The sequence below is a fragment of the Procambarus clarkii genome, chromosome 37 (genome assembly GCF_040958095.1).
Source record: "Procambarus clarkii isolate CNS0578487 chromosome 37, FALCON_Pclarkii_2.0, whole genome shotgun sequence".
Taxonomy (NCBI): domain Eukaryota; kingdom Metazoa; phylum Arthropoda; class Malacostraca; order Decapoda; family Cambaridae; genus Procambarus; species Procambarus clarkii.
Window position 1 is genome coordinate 9848870 of NC_091186.1, and position 25365 is coordinate 9874234.

The 25365-nt window shown below is 51.7% G+C and overlaps 1 protein-coding gene across 4 annotated transcripts in view; it reads right to left on the reverse strand.

Moving 5' to 3' along the window:
- LOC138372023 (vacuolar protein sorting-associated protein 11 homolog) overlaps positions 1-25365 on the reverse strand; it is a 71074-nt gene that overhangs the window by 8288 nt on the left and 37421 nt on the right. The window contains exons 20-22 of one of the 4 annotated variants that reach the window (XR_011230628.1): positions 23029-23151; positions 21951-22007; positions 20383-21100 (exon numbers count right to left, since the gene is read on the reverse strand). Coding sequence is in view for 2 of the 4 variants with exons in the window: in XM_069337091.1 (XP_069193192.1) it covers positions 21951-22007; positions 23029-23151 (180 nt within the window). In the remaining 2 variants the exon portion in view is untranslated. The remainder of the gene's footprint in view (positions 1-20382; positions 21101-21950; positions 22008-23028; positions 23152-25365) is intronic. The other 3 variants (XR_011230629.1, XM_069337091.1, XM_069337092.1) reach the window with 3 other exon arrangements.

Genomic DNA, 25365 nt, shown 5'->3' on the forward strand with positions numbered 1-25365 from the left:
ACCAAGGCATACCTTCACACACACCACCACCACCAAGCATACCTCACACACACACCACCACCAAGCATACCTCACACACACCACCACCACCAAGCATACCTCACACACACACCACCACCAAGCATACCTCACACACACCACCACCACCAAGCATACCTCACACACCACCACCACCAAGCATACCTCACACACACACACCACCACCAAGCATACCTCACACACACACACCACCACCAAGCATACCTCACACACACACACACCACCACCAAGCATACCTCACACACACACCACCACCACAAGCATACCTCACACACACCACCACCAAGCATACCTCACACACACACCACCACCAAGCATACCTCACACACACCACCACCAAGCATACCTCACACACACACCACCACCAAGCATACCTCACACACACACCACCACCAAGCATACCTCACACACACACCACCACCAAGCATACCTCACACACACACCACCACCAAGCATACCTCACACACACACCACCACCAAGCATACCTCACACACACACCACCACCAAGCATACCTCACACACACACCACCACCAAGCATACCTCACACACACACCACCACCAAGCATACCTCACACACACACCACCACCAAGCATACCTCACACACACACCACACCAAGCATACCTCACACACACACCACCACCAAGCATACCTCACACACACACACCACACCAAGCATACCTCACACACACATCACCACCACCAAGCATACCTCACACAACACACATCACCACCAGCATACCTCACACCACACACACACCACCAAGCATACCTCACACACACACCAACACCCAGCATAACTCACACAACACACCACCACCAAGCATACCTCACACACACACACCACCACAAGCATACCTCACCCACACACCACCACCACCAAGCATACCTCACACACACATCACCACCAAGCATACCTCACACACACGCACCACCACCAAGCATACCTCACACACACATCACCACCACAAGCATACCTCACACACACATCACCACCAAGCATACCTCACACACACCACACCACCAAGCATACCTCAACACACACACCACCCACCAAGCATACCTCACACACACACATCACCACCAAGCATACCTCACACACACACACCACCACCAAGCATACCTCACACACACATCATCACCACCAAGCATACCTCACACACACCACCACCACCAAGCATACCTCACAACACAACCACCACCACCAAGGCATACCTCACAACACATCACCACCACCAAGCAATACCTCACACACACCACCACCACCAGCATACCTCACACCACAGCACCACCAGCCCAAGCATACCTCACACACCCACCACCACCAGAGCATACCCTCACACACACATCACCCCACCAAGCACATACCTCACACCCCATCCACCACCAAAGCATACCTCACACACACGCACCACCACCACAAGCATACCTCACACACACCATCCACCACCAAGCATACCTCACACACGCACCACCACCACCAAGCATCCTCACCACACGCACCACCACCAAGCATACCTTCCACACACACACACCACCACACAAGGCATACCTCACACAACACACACCCACCACCACCAAGCCTACCCTCACACACCACCACCCACCAAGCATACCTCACAACACACTCACCACCACCAAGCCATACCTCTCACACACACACCAACCACCACCAAGCATACCTCACACCCACTCACCACACCAAGCATACCTCACACACACACATCACCAACAAGCATACCTCACACACAGCACCACCACCACCAAGCATACCTCACACACACGCACCACCACCAAGCATACCTCACACACACACACCACCACACCAAGCATACCTCACACACACATCACCACCAAGCATACCTCACACACGCACCACCACCAAGCATACCTCACACACGCACCACCACCAAGCATACCTCACACACACCACCACCACCAAGCATACCTCACACACACACACCACCAAGCATACCTCACACACACATCACCACCAAGCATACCTCACACACACGCACCACCACCAAGCATACCTCACACACGCACCACCACCAAGCATACCTCACACACACGCACCACCACCAAGCATACCTCACACACACACACCACCACCACCAAGCATACCTCACACACACATCACCACCAAGCATACCTCACACACGCACCACCACCAAGCATACCTCACACACGCACCACCCAAGCATACCTCACACACACCACCACCACCAAGCATACCTCACACACACATCACCACCAAGCATACCTCACACACACATCACCACCAAGCATACCTCACACCACACGCACCACCACCAAGCATACCTCACACACGACACCACCACCAAGCATACCTCACACACACGCACCTCCACCAAGCATACCTCACACACACGCACCACCACCAAGCATACCTCACACACGCACCACCACCAAGCATACCTCACACACACGCACCACCACCAAGCATACCTCACACACACGCACCACCACCAAGCATACCTCACACACGCACCACAACCAAGCATACCTCACACACACGCACCACCACCAAGCATACCTCACACACACACCACCACCACCAAGCATACCTCACACACACACCACCACCAAGCATACCTCACACACACATCACCACCAAGCATACCTCACACACGCACCACCACCAAGCATACCTCACACACGCACCACCACCAAGCATACCTCACACACACCACCACCACCAAGCATACCTCACACACACACCACCACCAAGCATACCTCACACACACACCACCACCAAGCATACCTCACACACGCACCACCACCAAGCATACCTCACACACGCACCACCACCAAGCATACCTCACACCCACCACCACCACCAAGCATACCTCACACACACATCACCACCAAGCATACCTCACACACACCACCACCACCAAGCATACCTCACACACACGCACCACCACCAAGCATACCTCACACACGCACCACCACCACCAAGCATACCTCACACACACGCACCACCACCAAGCATACCTCACACACGCCACCACCACCAAGCAACTCCACACACGCACCACCACCAAGCATACCTCACACACACGCACCACCACCAAGCATACCTCACACACACGCACCACCACCAAGCATACCTCACACACGCACACCACCAAGCATACCCACACACACAGCCACCACCACCAGCATACCTCACACACACACCACCACCAAGCATACCTCACACACACACCACCACCAGCATACCTCACACACACTACACCACCAAGCATACTCACACACACACCACCACCAAGCATACCTCACACACACACCACCACCAAGCATACCTCACACACACCACCACCACCAAGCATACCTCACACACACACCACCACCAAGCATACCTCACACATGCACCACCACCACCAAGCATACCTCACACAGCACACCACCACCACCAAGCATACCTCACACACACACCACCACCAAGCATACCTCACACACACACCACCACCACAAGCATACCTCACCACATGCACACCACCACCAAGCATACCTCACACACACTCACCACCACCAAGCATACCTCACACACACACCACCACCAAGCATACCTCTCACACACACCACCACCAAGCATACCTCACACACAACACCACCACCAAGCATACCTCACACACACACCACCACCAAGCATACCTCACACACGCACCCCCACCAAGCATACCTCACACACACACACACCGACCAGCATACCTCACACACACACCCACCAAGCATACCTCACACACACCACCACCACCAAGCATAACCTCACACACACACCACCACCACTAAGCATACCTCACACACACACCACCACCAAGCATACCTCACACACACACCACCACCAAGCATACCTCACACACACACCACCACCAAGCATACCTCACACACACACCACCACCAAGCATACCTCACACACACACCACCACCAAGCATACCTCACACACACACCACCACCAAGCATACCTCACACACACACACACCACCACCAAGCATACCTCACACACACATCACCACCACCAAGCATACCTCACACACACACACATCACCACCAAGCATACCTCACACACACACCACCACCACCAAGCATACCTCACACACACACCACCACCAAGCATACCTCACACACACATCACCACCACCAAGCATACCTCACACACACACACCACACCACCAAGCATACCTCACACACACATCACCACCAAGCATACCTCACACACGCACCACCACCAAGCATACCTCACACACACATCACCACCACCAAGCATACCTCACACACACATCACCACCAAGCATACCTCACACACACATCACCACCACCAAGCATACCTCACACACACACACCACCACCAAGCATACCTCACACACACATCACCACCAAGCATACCTCACACACACACCACCACCAAGCATACCTCACACACACATCATCACCACCAAGCATACCTCACACACACCACCACCACCAAGCATACCTCACACACGCACCACCACCAAGCATACCTCACACACACCACCACCACCAAGCATACCTCACACACACATCACCACCAAGCATACCTCACACACACATCACCACCAAGCATACCTCACACACACGCACCACCACCAAGCATACCTCACACACACATCACCACCAAGCATACCTCACACACGCACCACCACCACCAAGCATACCTCACACACGCACCACCACCAAGCATACCTCACACACACACCACCACCACCAAGCATACCTCACACACACACACCACCACCACCAAGCATACCTCACACACCACCACCACCAAGCATACCTCACACACACACACCACCACCAAGCATACCTCACACACACACCACCACCACCAAGCATACCTCACACACACACCACCACCAAGCATACCTCACACACACCACCACCAAGCATACCTCACACACACACCACCACCAAGCATACCTCACACACGCACCACCACCAAGCATACCTCACACACACACCACCACCAAGCATACCTCACACACGCACCACCACCACCAAGCATACCTCACACACGCACCACCACCCAAGCATACCTCACACACACCACCACCACCAAGCATACCTCACACACACACCACCACCAAGCATACCTCACACACACCACCACCACCAAGCATACCTCACACACACACCACCACCACCAAGCATACCTCACACACACACCACCACCACCAAGCATACCTCACACACGCACCACCACCAAGCATACCTCACACACGCACCACCACCAAGCATACCTCACACACACACCACCACCAAGCATACCTCACACACACACCACCACCAAGCATACCTCACACACACACCACCACCAAGCATACCTCACACACACACCACCACCAAGCATACCTCACACAGACACCACCACCAAGCATACCTCACACACACACCACCACCAAGCATACCTCACACACACACCACCACCAAGCATACCTCACACACACACACCACCAAGCATACCTCACACACACACCACCACCAAGCATACCTCACACACACACCACCACCAAGCATACCTCACACACACACCACCACCAAGCATACCTCACACACACACCACCACCAAGCATACCTCACACACACACCACCACCAAGCATACCTCACACACACCACCACCAAGCATACCTCACACACACCACACCACCACCAAGCATACCTCACACACACATCACCACCACCAAGCATACCTCACACACACACCACACCACCAAGCATACCTCACACACACACCACCACCACCAAGCATACCTCACACACACACCACCACCAAGCATACCTCACACACACACACCACCACCAAGCATACCTCACACACACACACCACCACCACCAAGCATACCTCACACACACATCACCACCAAGCATACCTCACACACGCACCACCACCAAGCATACCTCACACACACACACCACCACCAAGCATACCTCACACACACACACCACCAAGCATACCTCACACACACACCACCACCAAGCATACCTCACACACACACCACCACCAAGCATACCTCACACACACACACACCACCAAGCATACCTCACACACACACCACCACCAAGCATACCTCACACACACACACACCACCAAGCATACCTCACACACACACCACCACCAAGCATACCTCACACACGCACCACCACCAAGCATACCTCACACACACCACCACCAAAGCATACCTCACACACACACCACCAAGCATACCTCACACACACATCACCACCAAGCATACCTCACACACACGCACCACCACCAAGCATACCTCACACACACATCACCACCAAGCATACCTCACACACACACCACCACCACCAAGCATACCTCACACACGCACCACCACCAAGCATACCTCACACACACCCACACACCAAGCATACCTCACACACACACCACCACCAAGCATACCTCACACACACCACCACCAAGCATACCTCACACACACACCACCACCAAGCATACCTCACACACACACCACCACCACCAGCATACCTCACACACACCACCACCACCAAGCATACCTCACACACACCCACCACCAAGCATACCTCACACACGCACCACCACCAAGCATACCTCACACACACGCACCACCACCAAGCATACCTCACACACACACACCACCACCACCAAGCATACCTCACACACACATCACCACCAAGCATACCTCACACACGCACCACCACCAAGCATACCTCACACACGCACCACCACCAAGCATACCTCACACACACCACCACCACCAAGCATACCTCACACACACATCACCACCAAGCATACCTCACACACACACCACCACCAAGCATACCTCACACACACGCACCACCACCAAGCATACCTCACACACGCACCACCACCAAGCATACCTCACACACACGCACCACCACCAAGCATACCTCACACACACCACACCACCAAGCATACCTCACACACACATCACCACCAAGCATACCTCACACACGCACCACCACCAAGCATACCTCACACACGCACCACCACCAAGCATACCTCACACACACCACCACCACCAAGCATACCTCACACACACATCACCACCAAGCATACCTCACACACACATCACCACCAAGCATACCTCACACACACGCACCACCACCAAGCATACCTCACACACGCACCACCACCAAGCATACCTCACACACACGCACCACCACCAAGCATACCTCACACACACGCACCACCACCAAGCATACCTCACACACGCACCACCACCAAGCATACCTCACACACGCACCACCACCAAGCATACCTCACACACACGCACCACCACCAAGCATACCTCACACACGCACCACACCAAGCATACCTCACACACACGCACCACCACCAAGCATACCTCACACACACACACCACCACCAAGCATACCTCACACACACACCACCACCAAGCATACCTCACACACACATCACCACCAAGCATACCTCACACACGCACCACCACCAAGCATACCTCACACACACACCACCACCAAGCATACCTCACACACACCACCACCACCAAGCATACCTCACACACACACCACCACCAAGCATACCTCACACACACACACCACCAAGCATACCTCACACACACACCACCACCAAGCATACCTCACACACACCACCACCAAGCATACCACACACACCACCACCAAGCATACCTCACACACGCACCACCACCAAGCATACCTCACACACGCACCACCACCAAGCATACCTCACACACACCACACCACCAAGCATACCTCACACACACACCACCACCAAGCATACCTCACACACACACCACCACCAAGCATACCTCACACACACACACCACCAAGCATACCTCACACACACCACCACCAAGCATACCTCACACACACCACCACCAAGCATACCTCACACACACACCACCACCAAGCATACCTCACACAGCACCACCACCAAGCATACCTCACACACACCACCACCAAGCATACCTCACACACACCACCACACCAAGCATACCTCACACACACACACCACCAAGCATACCTCACACACACACCACCACCCAAGCATACCTCACACACACACCACCACCAAGCATACCTCACACACACACCACCAAGCATACCTCACACACACCACCACCACCAAGCATACCTCACACACACACACCACCAAGCATACCTCACACACACACCACCACCACCAAGCATACCTCACACACACCACCAAGCATACCTCACACCACCACCACCACCAAGCATACCTCACACACACACACCACCAAGCATACCTCACACACACACCACCACCAAGCATACCTCACACACACACCACCACCAAGCATACCTCACACACGCACCACCACCAAGCATACCTCACACACCACACCACCCAAGCATACATCACACACACACACACACCACCACCAAGCATACCTCACACGCACCACCACCAAGCATACCTCACACACACCACCACCAAGCATACCTCACACACACACCACCACCACCAAGCATACCTCACACACACACCACCACCAAGCATACCTCACACACACCACCACCAAGCATACCTCACACACACACCACCACCACCAAGCATACCTCACACACACACCACCACCACCAAGCATACCTCACACACACCACCACCACCAAGCATACCTCACACGCACCACCACCAAGCATACCTCACACACACACACCACCAAGCATACCTCACACACACACCACCACCAAGCATACCTCACACACGCACCACCACCAAGCATACCTCACACACCACCACCACCACCAAGCATACCTCACACACGCACCACCACCACAAGCATACCTCCACACACATCACCACCACCAAGCATACCTCACACACACGCACCACCACCAAGCATACCTCACACACACACCACCACCAAGCATACCTCACACACACACCACCACCAAGCATACCTCACACACAGCACCACCACCAAGCATACCTCACACACACACCACCACCACCAAGCATACCTCACACACACCACCACCACCAAGCATACCTCACACACGCACCACCACCAAGCATACCTCACACACACCACCACCACCAAGCATACCTCACACACACACCACCACCACCAAGCATACCTCACACACACACACCACCACCAAGCATACCTCACACACGCACCACCACCAAGCATACCTCACACACACACCACCACCACCAAGCATACCTCACACACGCACCACCACCAAGCATACCTCACACACACCACCACCAAGCATACCTCACACACCACCACCACCAAGCATACCTCACACACGCACCACCACCAAGCATACCTCACACACACACCACCACCAAGCATACCTCACACACACACCACCACACCAAGCATACCTCACACACACACACCACCACCAAGCATACCTCACACACGCACCACCACCAAGCATACCTCACACACACACACCACCACCAAGCATACCTCACACACGCACCACCACCAAGCATACCTCACACACACACCACCACCAAGCATACCTCACACACACACCACCACCAAGCATACCTCACACACGCACCACCACCAAGCATACCTCACACACGCACCACCACCAAGCATACCTCACACACATGCACCACCACCAAGCATACCTCACACACCACCACCACCAAGCATACCTCACACACGCACCACCACCAAGCATACCTCACACACACACACCACCAAGCATACCTCACACACGCACCACACCACCAAGCATACCTCACACACACCACCACCAAGCATACCTCACACACATCACCACCAAGCATACCTCACACACACCACCACCAAGCATACCTCACACACGCACCACCACCAAGCATACCTCACACACACATCACCACCAAGCATACCTCACACACCACCACCACCAAGCATACCTCACACACGCACCACCACCAAGCATACCTCACACACACATCACCACCAAGCATACCTCACACACACACACCACCAAGCATACCTCACACACACACCACCACCAAGCATACCTCACACACGCACCACCACCAAGCATACCTCACACACACGCACACCACCAAGCATACCTCACACACACACCACCACAAGCATACCTCACACACCACCACCACCAAGCATACCTCACACACACCACCACCAAGCATACCTCACACAGACACCACCACCAAGCATACCTCACACACACACACCACCACCAAGCATACCTCACACACACACACACCACAAGCATACCTCACACACCACCACCACCAAGCATACCTCACACACACCACCACCAAGCATACCTCACACACACACACCACCACCAAGCATACCTCACACGCACCACCACCACCAAGCATACCTCACACACGCACCACACCACCAAGCATACCTCACACACACACCACCACCAAGCATACCTCACACACACACCACCACCAAGCATACCTCACACACACACACCACCAAGCATACCTCACACACACACCACCACCAAGCATACCTCACACACACACACCACCACCAAGCATACCTCACACACGCACCACCACCACCAAGCATACCTCACACACGCACCACCACCAAGCATACCTCACACACACACCACCACCAAGCATACCTCACACACACCACCACCAAGCATACCTCACACACGCACCACCACCAAGCATACCTCACACACACCACCACCACCAAGCATACCTCACACACACCACCACCACCAAGCATACCTCACACACACACCACCACCAAGCATACCTCACACACACCACCACCACCAAGCATACCTCACACACACACCACACCAAGCATACCTCACACACACACCACCACCAAGCATACCTCACACACGCACCACCACCAAGCATACCTCACACACGCACCACCACACCACCAAGCATACCTCACACACACACCACCACCACCAAGCATACCTCACACACACACACCACCACCAAGCATACCTCACACACGCACCACCACCAAGCATACCTCACACACACACCACCACCACCAAGCATACCTCACACACGCACCACCACCAAGCATACCTCACACACACACCACCACCAAGCATACCTCACACACACCACCACCACCAAGCATACCTCACACACGCACCACCACCAAGCATACCTCACACACGCACCACCACCAAGCATACCTCACACACACACACCACACCAAGCATACCTCACACACACACCACCACCAAGCATACCTCACACACGCACACCACCAAGCATACCTCACACACACCACCACCACCAAGCATACCTCACACACGCACCACCACCAAGCATACCTCACACACACACCACCACCAAGCATACCTCACACACACACCACCACCACCAAGCATACCTCACACACGCACCACCACCAAGCATACCTCACACACGCACGCCACCACCAAGCATACCTCACAACACAGCACCACTCACCAAGCATACCTCACACACACCACCACCACCAAGCATACCTCACACACACACACACCACCAAGCATACCTCACACACACACCACCACCAGCATACTCACACACACACCACCACCACCAAGCATACCTCACACACACACACCACCACCAAGCATACCTCACACACACATCACCACCAGCATACCTCACACACACACCACCACCAAGCATACCTCACACACCACCACCACCAAGCATACCTCACACACCACCACCACCAAGCATACTCACACACAGCACCACCACCAGCATACCTCACACACCACCACCACCAAGCCATACCTCACACAACCACACCCACCAAGCATACCTCACACACACAACCACCACCAAGCATACCTCACAACACACACCACCCACCAAGCATACCTCACACACACACACCACCACCAAGCATACCTTCACACACACAGCACCACCAAGCATACCTCACACACACCACCACCACCAAGCATACCTCACAACACACCACCACCACCAAGCATACCTCACACACAGCACCACCACCAAGCATACCTCACACACGCACACCACCACCACCAAGCATACCTCACACACACACCACCACCAAGCATACCTCACACACACACCCACCACCAAGCATACCTCACACACGCACCACCACCAAGCATACCTCACACACACCACCACCACCAAGCATACCTCACACACGACACCACCACCACCAAGCATACCTCACACACACACCACCACCACCAAGCATACCTCACACACACAACACCACCACCAAGCATACCTCACACACGCACCACCACCAAGCATACCTCACACACACACCACCACCAAGCATACCTCACACACACACCCACCACCAAGCATACCTCACACACACACACCACCACCAAGCATACCTCACACACACACACCACCACCAAGCATACCTCACACACCACCACCACCACCAAGCATACCTCACACACGCACCACCACCAAGCATACCTCACACACACCACCACCAAGCATACCTCACACAGACACCACCACCAAGCATACCTCACACAGACACCACCACCAAGCATACCTCACACACACACACACCACCACCAAGCATACCTCACACACACGCACCACCACCAAGCATACCTCACACACACGCACCACCACCAAGCATACCTCACACACACACACACACCACCACCAAGCATACCTCACACACACCACCACCACCAAGCATACCTCACACACACACCACCACCAAGCATACCTCACACACACCACCACCACCAAGCATACCTCACACACACGCACCACCACCAAGCATACCTCACACACGCACCACCACCAAGCATACCTCACACACGCACCACCACCAAGCATACCTCACACACACACCACCACCAAGCATACCTCACACACACACACCACCAAGCATACCTAACCCACACACGCACCACCACCAAGCATACCTCACACACACACCACCACCAAGCATACCTCACACACACACCACCACCGAAGCATACCTCACACACACCACACCACCAAGCATACCTCACACACACCACCACCACAAGCATACCTCACACACGCACCCACCACCAAGCATAACTCACACACACACCACCACCAAGCATACCTCACACCACCACACCAAGCATACCTCACACACCACACCACCACCAAAGCATACCTCACACCACGACACCACCACCAAGCATACCTCACACAGCACCACCACCAAGCATACCTCACACACACACACCACCACCAAGCATACCTCACACACACCACCACCACCAAGCATACCTCACACACGCACCACCACCAAGCATACCTCACACCACACCACCACCACCAAGCATACCTCACACACACACCACCACACAAGCATACCTCACACACAACACACCACCACCAAGCATACCTCACACACGCACCACCACCACCAAGCATACCTCACACAACACCACCACCACCAAGCATACCTCACACACGCACCACCACCAAGCATAACCTCACACACACACCACCACCAAGCATACCTCACACACACACCACCACACAAGCATACCTCACACACGCACCACCACCAAGCATACCTCACACACGCCACCACCACCAAGCATACCTCACACACATGCACCACCACCAAGCATACCTCACACACACCACCACCACCAAGCATACCTCACACACGCACCACCACCAAGCATACCTCACACACACATCACCACCAAGCATACCTCACACACGCACCACCACCACCAAGCATACCTCACACACACACACACCACCAAGCATACCTCACACACACATCACCACCAAGCATACCTCACACACACACCACCACCAAGCATACCTCACACACGCACCACCACCAAGCATACCTCACACACACATCACCACCAAGCATACCTCACACACACGCACCACCACCAAGCATACCTCACACACGCACCACCACCAAGCATACCTCACACACACACCACCACCAAGCATACCTCACACACACACCACCACGAAGCATACCTCACACACACACCACCACCACCAAGCATACCTCACACACACGCACCACCACCAAGCATACCTCACACACACGCACCACCACCAAGCATACCTCACACACACACCACCACCAAGCATACCTCACACACCACCACCACCAAGCATACCTCACACAGACACCACCACCAAGCATACCTCACACAGACACCACCACCAAGCATACCTCACACAGACACACACCACCACCAAGCATACCTCACACACACACCACCACCAAGCATACCTCACACACCACCACCACCAAGCATACCTCACACACCACCACCACCAAGCATACCTCACACACACGCACCACCACCAAGCATACCTCACACACGACACCACCACCAAGCATACCTCACACACACGCACCACCACCAAGCATACCTCACACACACACCACCACCAAGCATACCTCACACACCACCACCACCAAGCATACCTCACACAGACACCACCACCAAGCATACCTCACACAGACACCACCACCAAGCATACCTCACACACACACACACCACCACCAAGCATACCTCACACACACCACCACCACCAAGCATACCTCACACACACCACCACCACCAAGCATACCTCACACACACCACCACCACCAAGCATACCTCACAACACGCACCACCACCAAGCATACCTCACACACGCACACACCACCAAGCATACCTCACACACACGCACCACCACCAAGCATACCTCACACACACACCACCACCAAGCATACCTCACACACACACCACCACCACCAAGCATACCTCACACACACGCACCACCACCAAGCATACCTCACACACACACCACCACCAAGCATACCTCACACACACCACCACCACCAAGCATACCTCACACACACGCACCACCACCAAGCATACCTCACACACGCACCACCACCACCACCAAGCATACCTCACACACACACACCACCACCAGCATACCTCACACACACACACCACCACCAAGCATACCTCACACACGCACCACCACCAAGCATACCTCACACACGCACCACCACCAAGCATACCTCACACACGCACCACCACCAAGCATACCTCACACACGCACCACCACCACCAAGCATACCTCACACACACCACCACCACCAAGCATACCTCACACACGCACCACCACCAAGCATACCTCACACACGCACCACCACCAAGCATACCTCACACACACACCACCACCACCAAGCATACCTCACACACACACACCACCACCAAGCATACCTCACACACGCACCACCACCAAGCATACCTCACACACACACCACCACCACCAAGCATACCTCACACACGCACCACCACCAAGCATACCTCACACACACACCACCACCAAGCATACCTCACACACACACCACCACCAAGCATACCTCACACACGCACCACCACCAAGCATACCTCACACACGCACCACCACCAAGCATACCTCACACACATGCACCACCACCAAGCATACCTCACACACACCACCACCACCAAGCATACCTCACACACGCACCACCACCAAGCATACCTCACACACACATCACCACCAAGCATACCTCACACACGCACCACCACCACCAAGCATACCTCACACACACACACCACCACCAAGCATACCTCACACACACATCACCACCAAGCATACCTCACACACACACCACCACCAAGCATACCTCACACACGCACCACCACCAAGCATACCTCACACACACATCACCACCAAGCATACCTCACACACGCACCACCACCAAGCATACCTCACACACGCACCACCACCAAGCATACCTCACACACACATCACCACCAAGCATACCTCACACACACACCACCACGAAGCATACCTCACACACACACCACCACCACCAAGCATACCTCACACACACGCACCACCACCAAGCATACCTCACACACACGCACCACCACCAAGAATACCTCACACACACACCACCACCAAGCATACCTCACACACCACCACCACCAAGCATACCTCACACAGACACCACCACCAAGCATACCTCACACAGACACCACCACCAAGCATACCTCACACACACACCACCAACCACCAAGCATACCTCCACACACCACCACCACCAAAGCATACCTCACACACACACCACCACCAAGCATACCTCACACACACCACCACCACCAAGCATACCTCAACACACGCACCACCACCACCAGCATACCTCACACACGCACCACCACCACCAAGCATACCTCACACACCACACCACCACCACCAAGCATACCTCACACACACACACACCACCAAGCATACCTCACACACACCACCACCACCAAGCATACCTCACACACACACCACCACCACCAAGCATACCTCACACACGCACCACCACCAAGCATACCTCACACACACACACCACCACCAAGCATACCTTCACACACGCACACCCCACAGCATACCTCACACCACACACCACCAAGCATACCTCACACACACACCACCACCAAAGCATACCTCACACACGCACCACCACCAAGCATACCTCACACACGCACCACCACCACCAAGCATACCTCACACACACCACCACCACCAAGCATACCTCACACACACACCACCACCACCAAGCATACCTCACACACACACCACCAACCAAGCATACCTCACACACACACCACCAACCAAGCATACCTCACACACACACCACCACCAAGCATACCTCACACACACACCACCAAGCATACCTCACACACACCACCACAACCAAGCATACCTCAACACACACCACCACCACCAAGCATACCTCACACACACGCACCCACCACCAAGCATACCTCACACACACACCACCACCAAGCATACCTCACACACACCACCACCACCAAGCATACCTCACACACACGCACCACCACCAAGCATACCTCACACACGCACCACCACCACCACCAAGCATACCTCACACACACACCACCACCACCAAGCATACCTCACACACACACACCACCACCAAGCATACCTCACACACGCACCACCACCAAGCATACCTCACACACACACCACCACCACCAAGCATACCTCACACACGCACCACCACCAAGCATACCTCACACACACACCACCACCAAGCATACCTCACACACACCACCACCACCAAGCATACCTCACACACGCACCACCACCAAGCATACCTCACACACGCACCACCACCAAGCATACCTCACACACACACCACCACCACCAAGCATACCTCACACACACACACCACCACCAAGCATACCTCACACACGCACCACCACCAAGCATACCTCCACAAATACACCACCACCACCAAGCATACCTCTCACACGCACCACCACCAAGCATACCTCACACACACACCACCACCAAGCATACCTCACACACACACACCACCACCAAGCATACCTCACACACGCACCACCACCAAGCATACCTCACACACGCACCACCACCAAGCATACCTCACACACGCACCACCACCACCAAGCATACCTCACACACACCACCACCACCAAGCATACCTCACACACACCACCACAGCAAGCATACCTCACACACACGCACCACCACCAAGCATACCTCACACACACCACCACCAAGCATACCTCACACACACACCACACACCACAAGCATACCTCACACACGCACCACCACCAAGCATACCTCACACACGCACACCACCACCACCAAGCATACCTCACACACGCACCACCACCACCAAGCATACCTCACACACACACCACCACCACCACCAAGCATACCTCACACACGCACCACACACCAAGCATACCTCACACACACCACCACCACCAAGCATACCTCACACACACACACACCACCAAGCACACCTCACACACGCACCACCACCAAGCATACCTCACACACACACCACCACCACCACCAAGCATACCTCACACACGCACCACCACCAAGCATACCTCACACACACACACCACCACCAAGCATACCTCACACACACCACCACCACCAAGCATACCTCACACACACACCACCACCAAGCATACCTCACACACGCACCACCACCAAGCATACCTCACACACGCACCACCACCAAGCATACCTCACACACACACATCACCACCAAGCATACCTCACACACACACCACCACCACCAAGCATACCTCACACACACACACCACCACCAAGCATACCTCACACACACACACCACCACCAAGCATACCTCACACACACACACACCACCACCAAGCATACCTCACACACACCACCACCACCAAGCATACCTCACACACGCACCACCACCAAGCATACCTCACACACGCACCACCACCAAGCATACCTCACACACACACCACCACCACCAAGCATACCTCACACACACACACCACCACCAAGCATACCTCACACACGCACCACCACCAAGCATACCTCACACACACACCACCACCACCAAGCATACCTCACACACGCACCACCACCAAGCATACCTCACACACACACCACCACCACCAAGCATACCTCACACACACACCACCACCAAGCATACCTCACACACGCACCACCACCAAGCATACCTCACACACACACCACCACCACCAAGCATACCTCACACACGCACCACCACCAAGCATACCTCACACACACACCACCACCAAGCATACCTCACACACGCACCACCACCAAGCATACCTCACACACGCACCACCACCAAGCATACCTCACACACATGCACCACCACCAAGCATACCTCACACACGCACCACCACCAAGCATACCTCACACACATGCACCACCACCAAGCATACCTCACACACACCACCACCACCAAGCATACCTCACACACACACGCACCACCACCAAGCATACCTCACACACACATCACCACCAAGCATACCTCACACACGCACCACCACCACCAAGCATACCTCACACACACACACCACCACCAAGCATACCTCACACACACATCACCACCAAGCATACCTCACACACACACCACCACCAAGCATACCTCACACACGCACCACCACCAAGCATACCTCACACACGCATCACCACCAAGCATACCTCACACACGCACCACCACCAAGCATACCTCACACACGCACCACCACCAAGCATACCTCACACACACATCACCACCAAGCATACCTCACACACACACCACCACCAAGCATACCTCACACACACGCACCACCACCAAGCATACCTCACACACACACCACCACCACCAAGCATACCTCACACACACCACCACCACCAAGCATACCTCACACACACCACCACCACCAAGCATACCTCACACACACATCACCACCAAGCATACCTCACACACCACCACCACCAAGCATACCTCACACACGCACCACCACCAAGCATACCTCACACACGCACCACCACCAAGCATACCTCACACACGCACCACCAAACACAACCAAAACATGCACACACACTCCCCATTCACACACCACCAAACACAACCAAGACATGCACCACACACACTCCCCGACACACTCATCAACACATACACTCCCCACTGTTATGAACCCCAGGTAGCCTACTGAGGGAGGTCTGCCTTATGAGAGTTATTCTGCCGACCTGACTGGAGGTAGGAGTCAGGGGAAGGAAGTAAATTAAGCAAATATCAATATATTAAGACTGAAGAGATGAAAGCAGAGGCAAGCATTTTGTGGAAACAAAGTAAGATGTCGGCATTATGGAGGTCATAAAGAATCACTGGAGTAGCGCGAGTCGTCAAGGACAGACGCACGTCAGTGCCCTCCTGGGAAGAATGATTATAGTTCTTGGTTAAGTGTTTGAGTGAAGGCTACAGTGTACAACAGGTGAGGAAGCTGCCAAGGACAGCGTACATTATTTATATGTGATCGTGAACAGTATTAGGAGCGGCCTGAAACCGCTAAGTGGTCGCGACCACCATGTATACATGGTGGTCGTATCTCTTGTGGGTCCCTACTGTGAGATATCCTTTGAGAGGATGAAATTGAGCAGATGTTTGTGTGAAACCTGGCAGGTGACTTCGTGTACTTAAGTCGGGACTGAAAGAAGCATTTAGAGACAGTCCAAGAGAATTTGTGGACGACTTAAGCGAGCGCCATATTGGGGTGTCGGAGGAGGAGAGTTGTAGCATCATCCTGACTGTGGTTTGTATGGGAAGAAATTCATGTAGGAGTATCGTGTCTGGTGGAGATAGTGTGGGAGTAGAACTTCAAGTACAGAGTCAAACTTCAGTAGTAGAGTCGAAGTTCGAGTGTAGAGGTGCTACAGATTTTTTTGGTGAAGCCCCATAGTGGAACTTCACAGGCATTGAGCGAGACTTCAAGTAACAGCAAATATTGAAAAAACTTCCGGAGTACCCACCTGATTTTGAGGACCCCAGAGACAGATGTTCTTAGTGGTGGACTTCAGGATGCACAACAAAGAATTAGATGGACACCATGATATGTACGAGGGAGTGCTTGAATGCATATGGCATGAGTGATGCAATGTAAGGTGAGAAAGTCATTGTATTCAGGTTGGGGATATTTTTATATGTAAGTTACCTAGTCAAAAGCAGTGAGAAGGCCAGAGGCTGAGGGCAGAAATTGAGCAGTAGCCTAGTGCAGTTTATTTGGTGAAGAACTGATATTATATAGGTGTGTTGCCGGTTTGTAGAATTCTATGATATTGTATTGTTGTATTAGTTTACTTCTGTTTATTTTCATGTAATAAATGTTTGTATACAACTGGTTTTTGCTCTTGTCCAGGTGATAATTTCTGGGAAAAGAGAGACACGGTAGCAGAGTGGTTGACAGCGGACAGTAATATCATGAAGGGGAATCAGAAGATCATCTCAAAACAAGGAGAGTGTGGGGCGAGTCACTGCAGCTTGTCAGGGTGTGAATTCAGGACAAATAGGTCAGATTGGAGCCGTTTCCCCAAGTAAAGGTGATGTTGAACACCTCTCTGTGTATAAGACGATTTCAGGGTGATCTTCCAATATGCACTCCCGTGTCCATTACCGATTGATTGACGATAGCAGCAATAAGTAGTAGTTGCAGTGGTTAATGATATATTATCAGGGAAGTGGTAGGGGTCTCTGTTTGTTAGAAGATAAAGTTAAGATAAGTAAGTAAAGTTTAGTACAATTTTAAAAACCTCTACCACTGACACCACACACACCCAAGACATACACCACATGCGCTCGCCACCAAACACACCCAAGCCATACACCACCAAACACACCCAAGACACGCACCACACACACATTCCCCACCAAACACACCCAAGCCATACACCACCAAACACACCCAAGACACGCACCACACACACATTCCCCACCAAACACAACCAAGACATACACCACACACACTCCCCATGTGTGGGCGCCTGACAGCTGAGTGGACAGCGCTTCGGATTCGTAGTCCCGAGGTTCCGGGTTCGATCCCCGGTGGAGGCAGAGACAAATGGGCAAAATGTTTCTTTCACCCTGATGTCCCTGTTACTTAGCAGTAAATAGGTACCTGGGAGTTAGACAGGTGTTATGGGCTGCTTCCTGGGGGGGGGGGGGGTAACAAAAAGGAGGCCCTGGTCAAGGACCGGGCCGCGGGGACACTAAGACCCAAAATCATCTCAAGATAACCCACACATGCACCACCAAACACATTCAAGACATACACCATACGCACTCCTCAGACACACATCACATGCACTTCCCACACTACACACATACACACACACACACACACACACACACACACACCCCACACATGCACCACAGAATATATCTTTACTCATGTTATCACCTTTGCAGATCCTACATCAGCTGCATTTATAAATCCTAATCAAATGAAATTAAGACATATCAAGTTAAGAAACTCATTTAAAATGTCCTTAAAAGCGAGTAGTGATAATAACAAGAAGTGAGAAAGAGGAACTGCTTGACTCACCGACTGGTCCCTGGTTCACTCTCTCTAGTGCCCGGAGTCGGCCCTCGGGTTCAGGAACTGAAATACAGGAAAATAATCTCCTGCATTTATGATCAATTTATTATGATTTCCCCACAAGACACGATGTACCAGTCCCTTATCATTTATTTAGGTGTGAATCATAAATGACAGGCAATTTAATATGAATTTGCAATATTTATAGGTTATATAAAGTTCTCTAACAAGGCTCCTTAAACTAAACTACTTTTTTAATGTTTAAAAGTAGTTTTGTTTAAAAGTAAAACATTACTTTTTAGTGTTTAAATATACCATGACCAGCACTAAATGAATGACGGGATCCAGTGTTGCCTGTGATATAGGTGTAAGTTTTATAATTAATTTCACTAATGTTGGACTGTTGCAGGTAACTGTAGTAAACAAAGTTAATTATACATTCCACAAATTGTGTAACTGGCAGCAGGTGATGGCATGACCATTGGTTAACTAAGCTGCACTATACGCAATGTAACCTCACACTGAAACTTGTCTTTGCCTTGTAGACATTCATAGTACAAGGAAGGCCGAGAAACTCTAGAGGAATGTAAGGTAATTTCTAGCTTGAATGCGTTGCTTCCGCTGGAATATGAAGGGTTGTATGTAAAATCTATTGTAAATGATTTAACCTCTGACCATCTCCATTCACATGGAGTTTGGCCAACACATAAGGAGCAGCTGGTACTTGCTTGCACTGATAAAGGATACAGTACCTATTAACCTGGCTGTAATTCATGTTAAGACTGTGAGCAGCAGCATGGGAGCACTCATCCTCACAACCACCTCAAGGTAATACAGTATCAAGAAACATAAAAACTAGAAGCAAAGCAAATAATAAAAGCATCACTCACTACAAGGGCGCCGACAACTCTCAAGCATTTCCAGAGATGCCATAAATCACGTTAACTATATTGCGATATTAAAAATCAACCCCTTTCCTCTCTTGACATAATTTTTTCACCTTGGTTACCTTCAAGTACAAGATTTAATTAATGATGGACTTAATACTACATGAAACTGTGAACGCCAGCATAATATGACTCACCAACCACCCCCTTGCCATGCTTGGGACGGATCTCAGTAGCCCTGATGCGGGCCTCCGAGGCAGAGTCTGCCACATCCTGTGCTACTTTAACGGCAACTGCACGAGGTACAACATTACTCTGATCTAGTAAAGTTTAAGGAAGGTAAATAATAAAAGAATAAATAACATAAATAACAAATGTAAACGTACATAATGTTTAGCGTACCACCAGGAAAATCTACTAAAATAAGACAAACTATCAGTGAAAAAATATCCTGCTGTTGCTACACTAATATTTAAATTGTGCAGGTTGAGGACAGGTCGAGAGAACTCGTCCTCACAACTTTAGAGGAGAGAAGAAACAGATGAGATATGAAAACTACATACAAAATTTTGAGGAGAATAGATACAGTGGATAAAGGAAGCCTATTTAAATTGAAAAGAGGTAGACCAAGTTGAAGCTGGACACACAATTGAGTCCAAGAGATGTAAGGGTTGGTGCCAAGTGGAGTACAGTGAAGGAAGAGATTGTTGAAGTCAATTCCATTGATAATTTTAAAAGAAATATGATGACAACATTAATGTTGAAACGGGTAATTAGAATGCCAGGTATAAACAGCTAGGAGGCATGGGCATAAGGAGCTAGTTCTCACTCCCCCGCAGTCATTGATAGGTAAGCAGAGGTAGCCCAAACTCGTGCTGTATACAGGGACCCTAAACATTTATACGATGCACCCTAAACATGTACTGTATACAGTGTTTCCCTAGTTTGCTCTACTGGGCATTACACACATGGGCCTTCACTCTGGGTCGAATTTAATGCTGGTACTGTTGAATACGGTGTGCCATGTAGTGGGTTACATACTGCTGGCGGTTCCTGCTGTGTGGGATGTGCAACTGAGTCCCCACTCACACTTTGTAGGTCCCGCCTAGGGTTTTCTTTCCTAGTTTCCTCTCCAGATTGTAGTTTGGTGTGGGCTTCAACTCAAGATTAGGCTTGTCTGCTTCATGCAGCATCACAGGGTTCCTGTCGATCATTTCCATTTCTGGTTGTCCCCCATTGATTGAATCTCATGAATTTCCTTGGACTTTGCTCTGGGGGAGTATACCTGGAACCCAACTTGGTTTTCTTGTTAATGGACTTTCACAAGTGTTGCAGGCATTGGGCCTCCACAAGGAATTGAATTTGCCCACTTTGTGTAACTTCTCGTAATGCCAGTCAGCTGTACCCGTTTACCGGGTCTTGTGATCAGGTTTATTCCTTGGATTTTCTCCAAGGTGGTGTACATGGCCTCCATCCAGGCTTTTACATAGTTGACACTTTTGAGTGTTAAAGACACTGGACTTACTTGGGAGTGTGCTTGCCTGCTTTCTCTGCTGACTGGATATTATGTCAGTTACCTTAATAGCATTTTGCTATAGAATGATTGCATACGTGTCATTGCCTAATTTCTCTCCTTAGTGTAGCAGGTATAAAACGTCATACAGCCTTCCAGACTACCAACCAATATTGCCAATGACATCCTTCGTCAAACTTTGCTCCAAGGGCAGATTTCCTGTGTCACCTGTAGGCTCTTGCCTGCTTGCTCTCTTGTCTGTTGCTGGCCTTTGGCTTTCTCTCCTGATCAAGTGTCCTGCTTCTTGCAGTGTCTCAGGGTGCCACCCAGTTTTGTCCATTGACAGCTTTCCTTGTTTGCCAGGTATTATCCCAGAATTTTCCTTCTTTGTGCTCGACTCTGAGGAAGGTTGTATTTGGGTGGCTTCCTTCATCCCTCGCATAAATGTTGCATGAGTTGAGTACTACTTTCGTGGCTTGCTGGGGGCGCCACCCACGGTTTGCCCGTTGACAGTCTTCACTGCTGATCACATCTAATACAAGTCCCTTCTTCTGGCCTGTTCTGGGGCAGCTTTCCTGGCTATGCTTCAGCTGTTGCTCGTTTTAGGTAGTTCCTGGGGTGGTGGCCGGTATCTTGTGTGTGACCAAGCCCTGTGTTGCAACTCAACTAAACATGCATGTGTTACATCATCAAATTCTTTAAAACTATCCCAGTTTTAAACTAAAAAACTAAAACAATAACAAAAGTTAAATAGCTTCAAATAAAATATATGCATACATAAAAACAAGATTAAATAAGCAGCTACAAAAATTACAACATTTTCAGAAAGCAAAGATCTACAAAGAGACAAAATATTATACATATATATATGCATTTAAAATACAAAAGAAAATGCAAAATAAGCATCTACTACCACTAAGCCAAACTGCTGCAGCATGTTCAGAAAACTACAACCAAAATATTGAATGAACTCAAAATCAAAAAGATTTTCACAAAAGACTATAAGTGTAGTAACAAAATA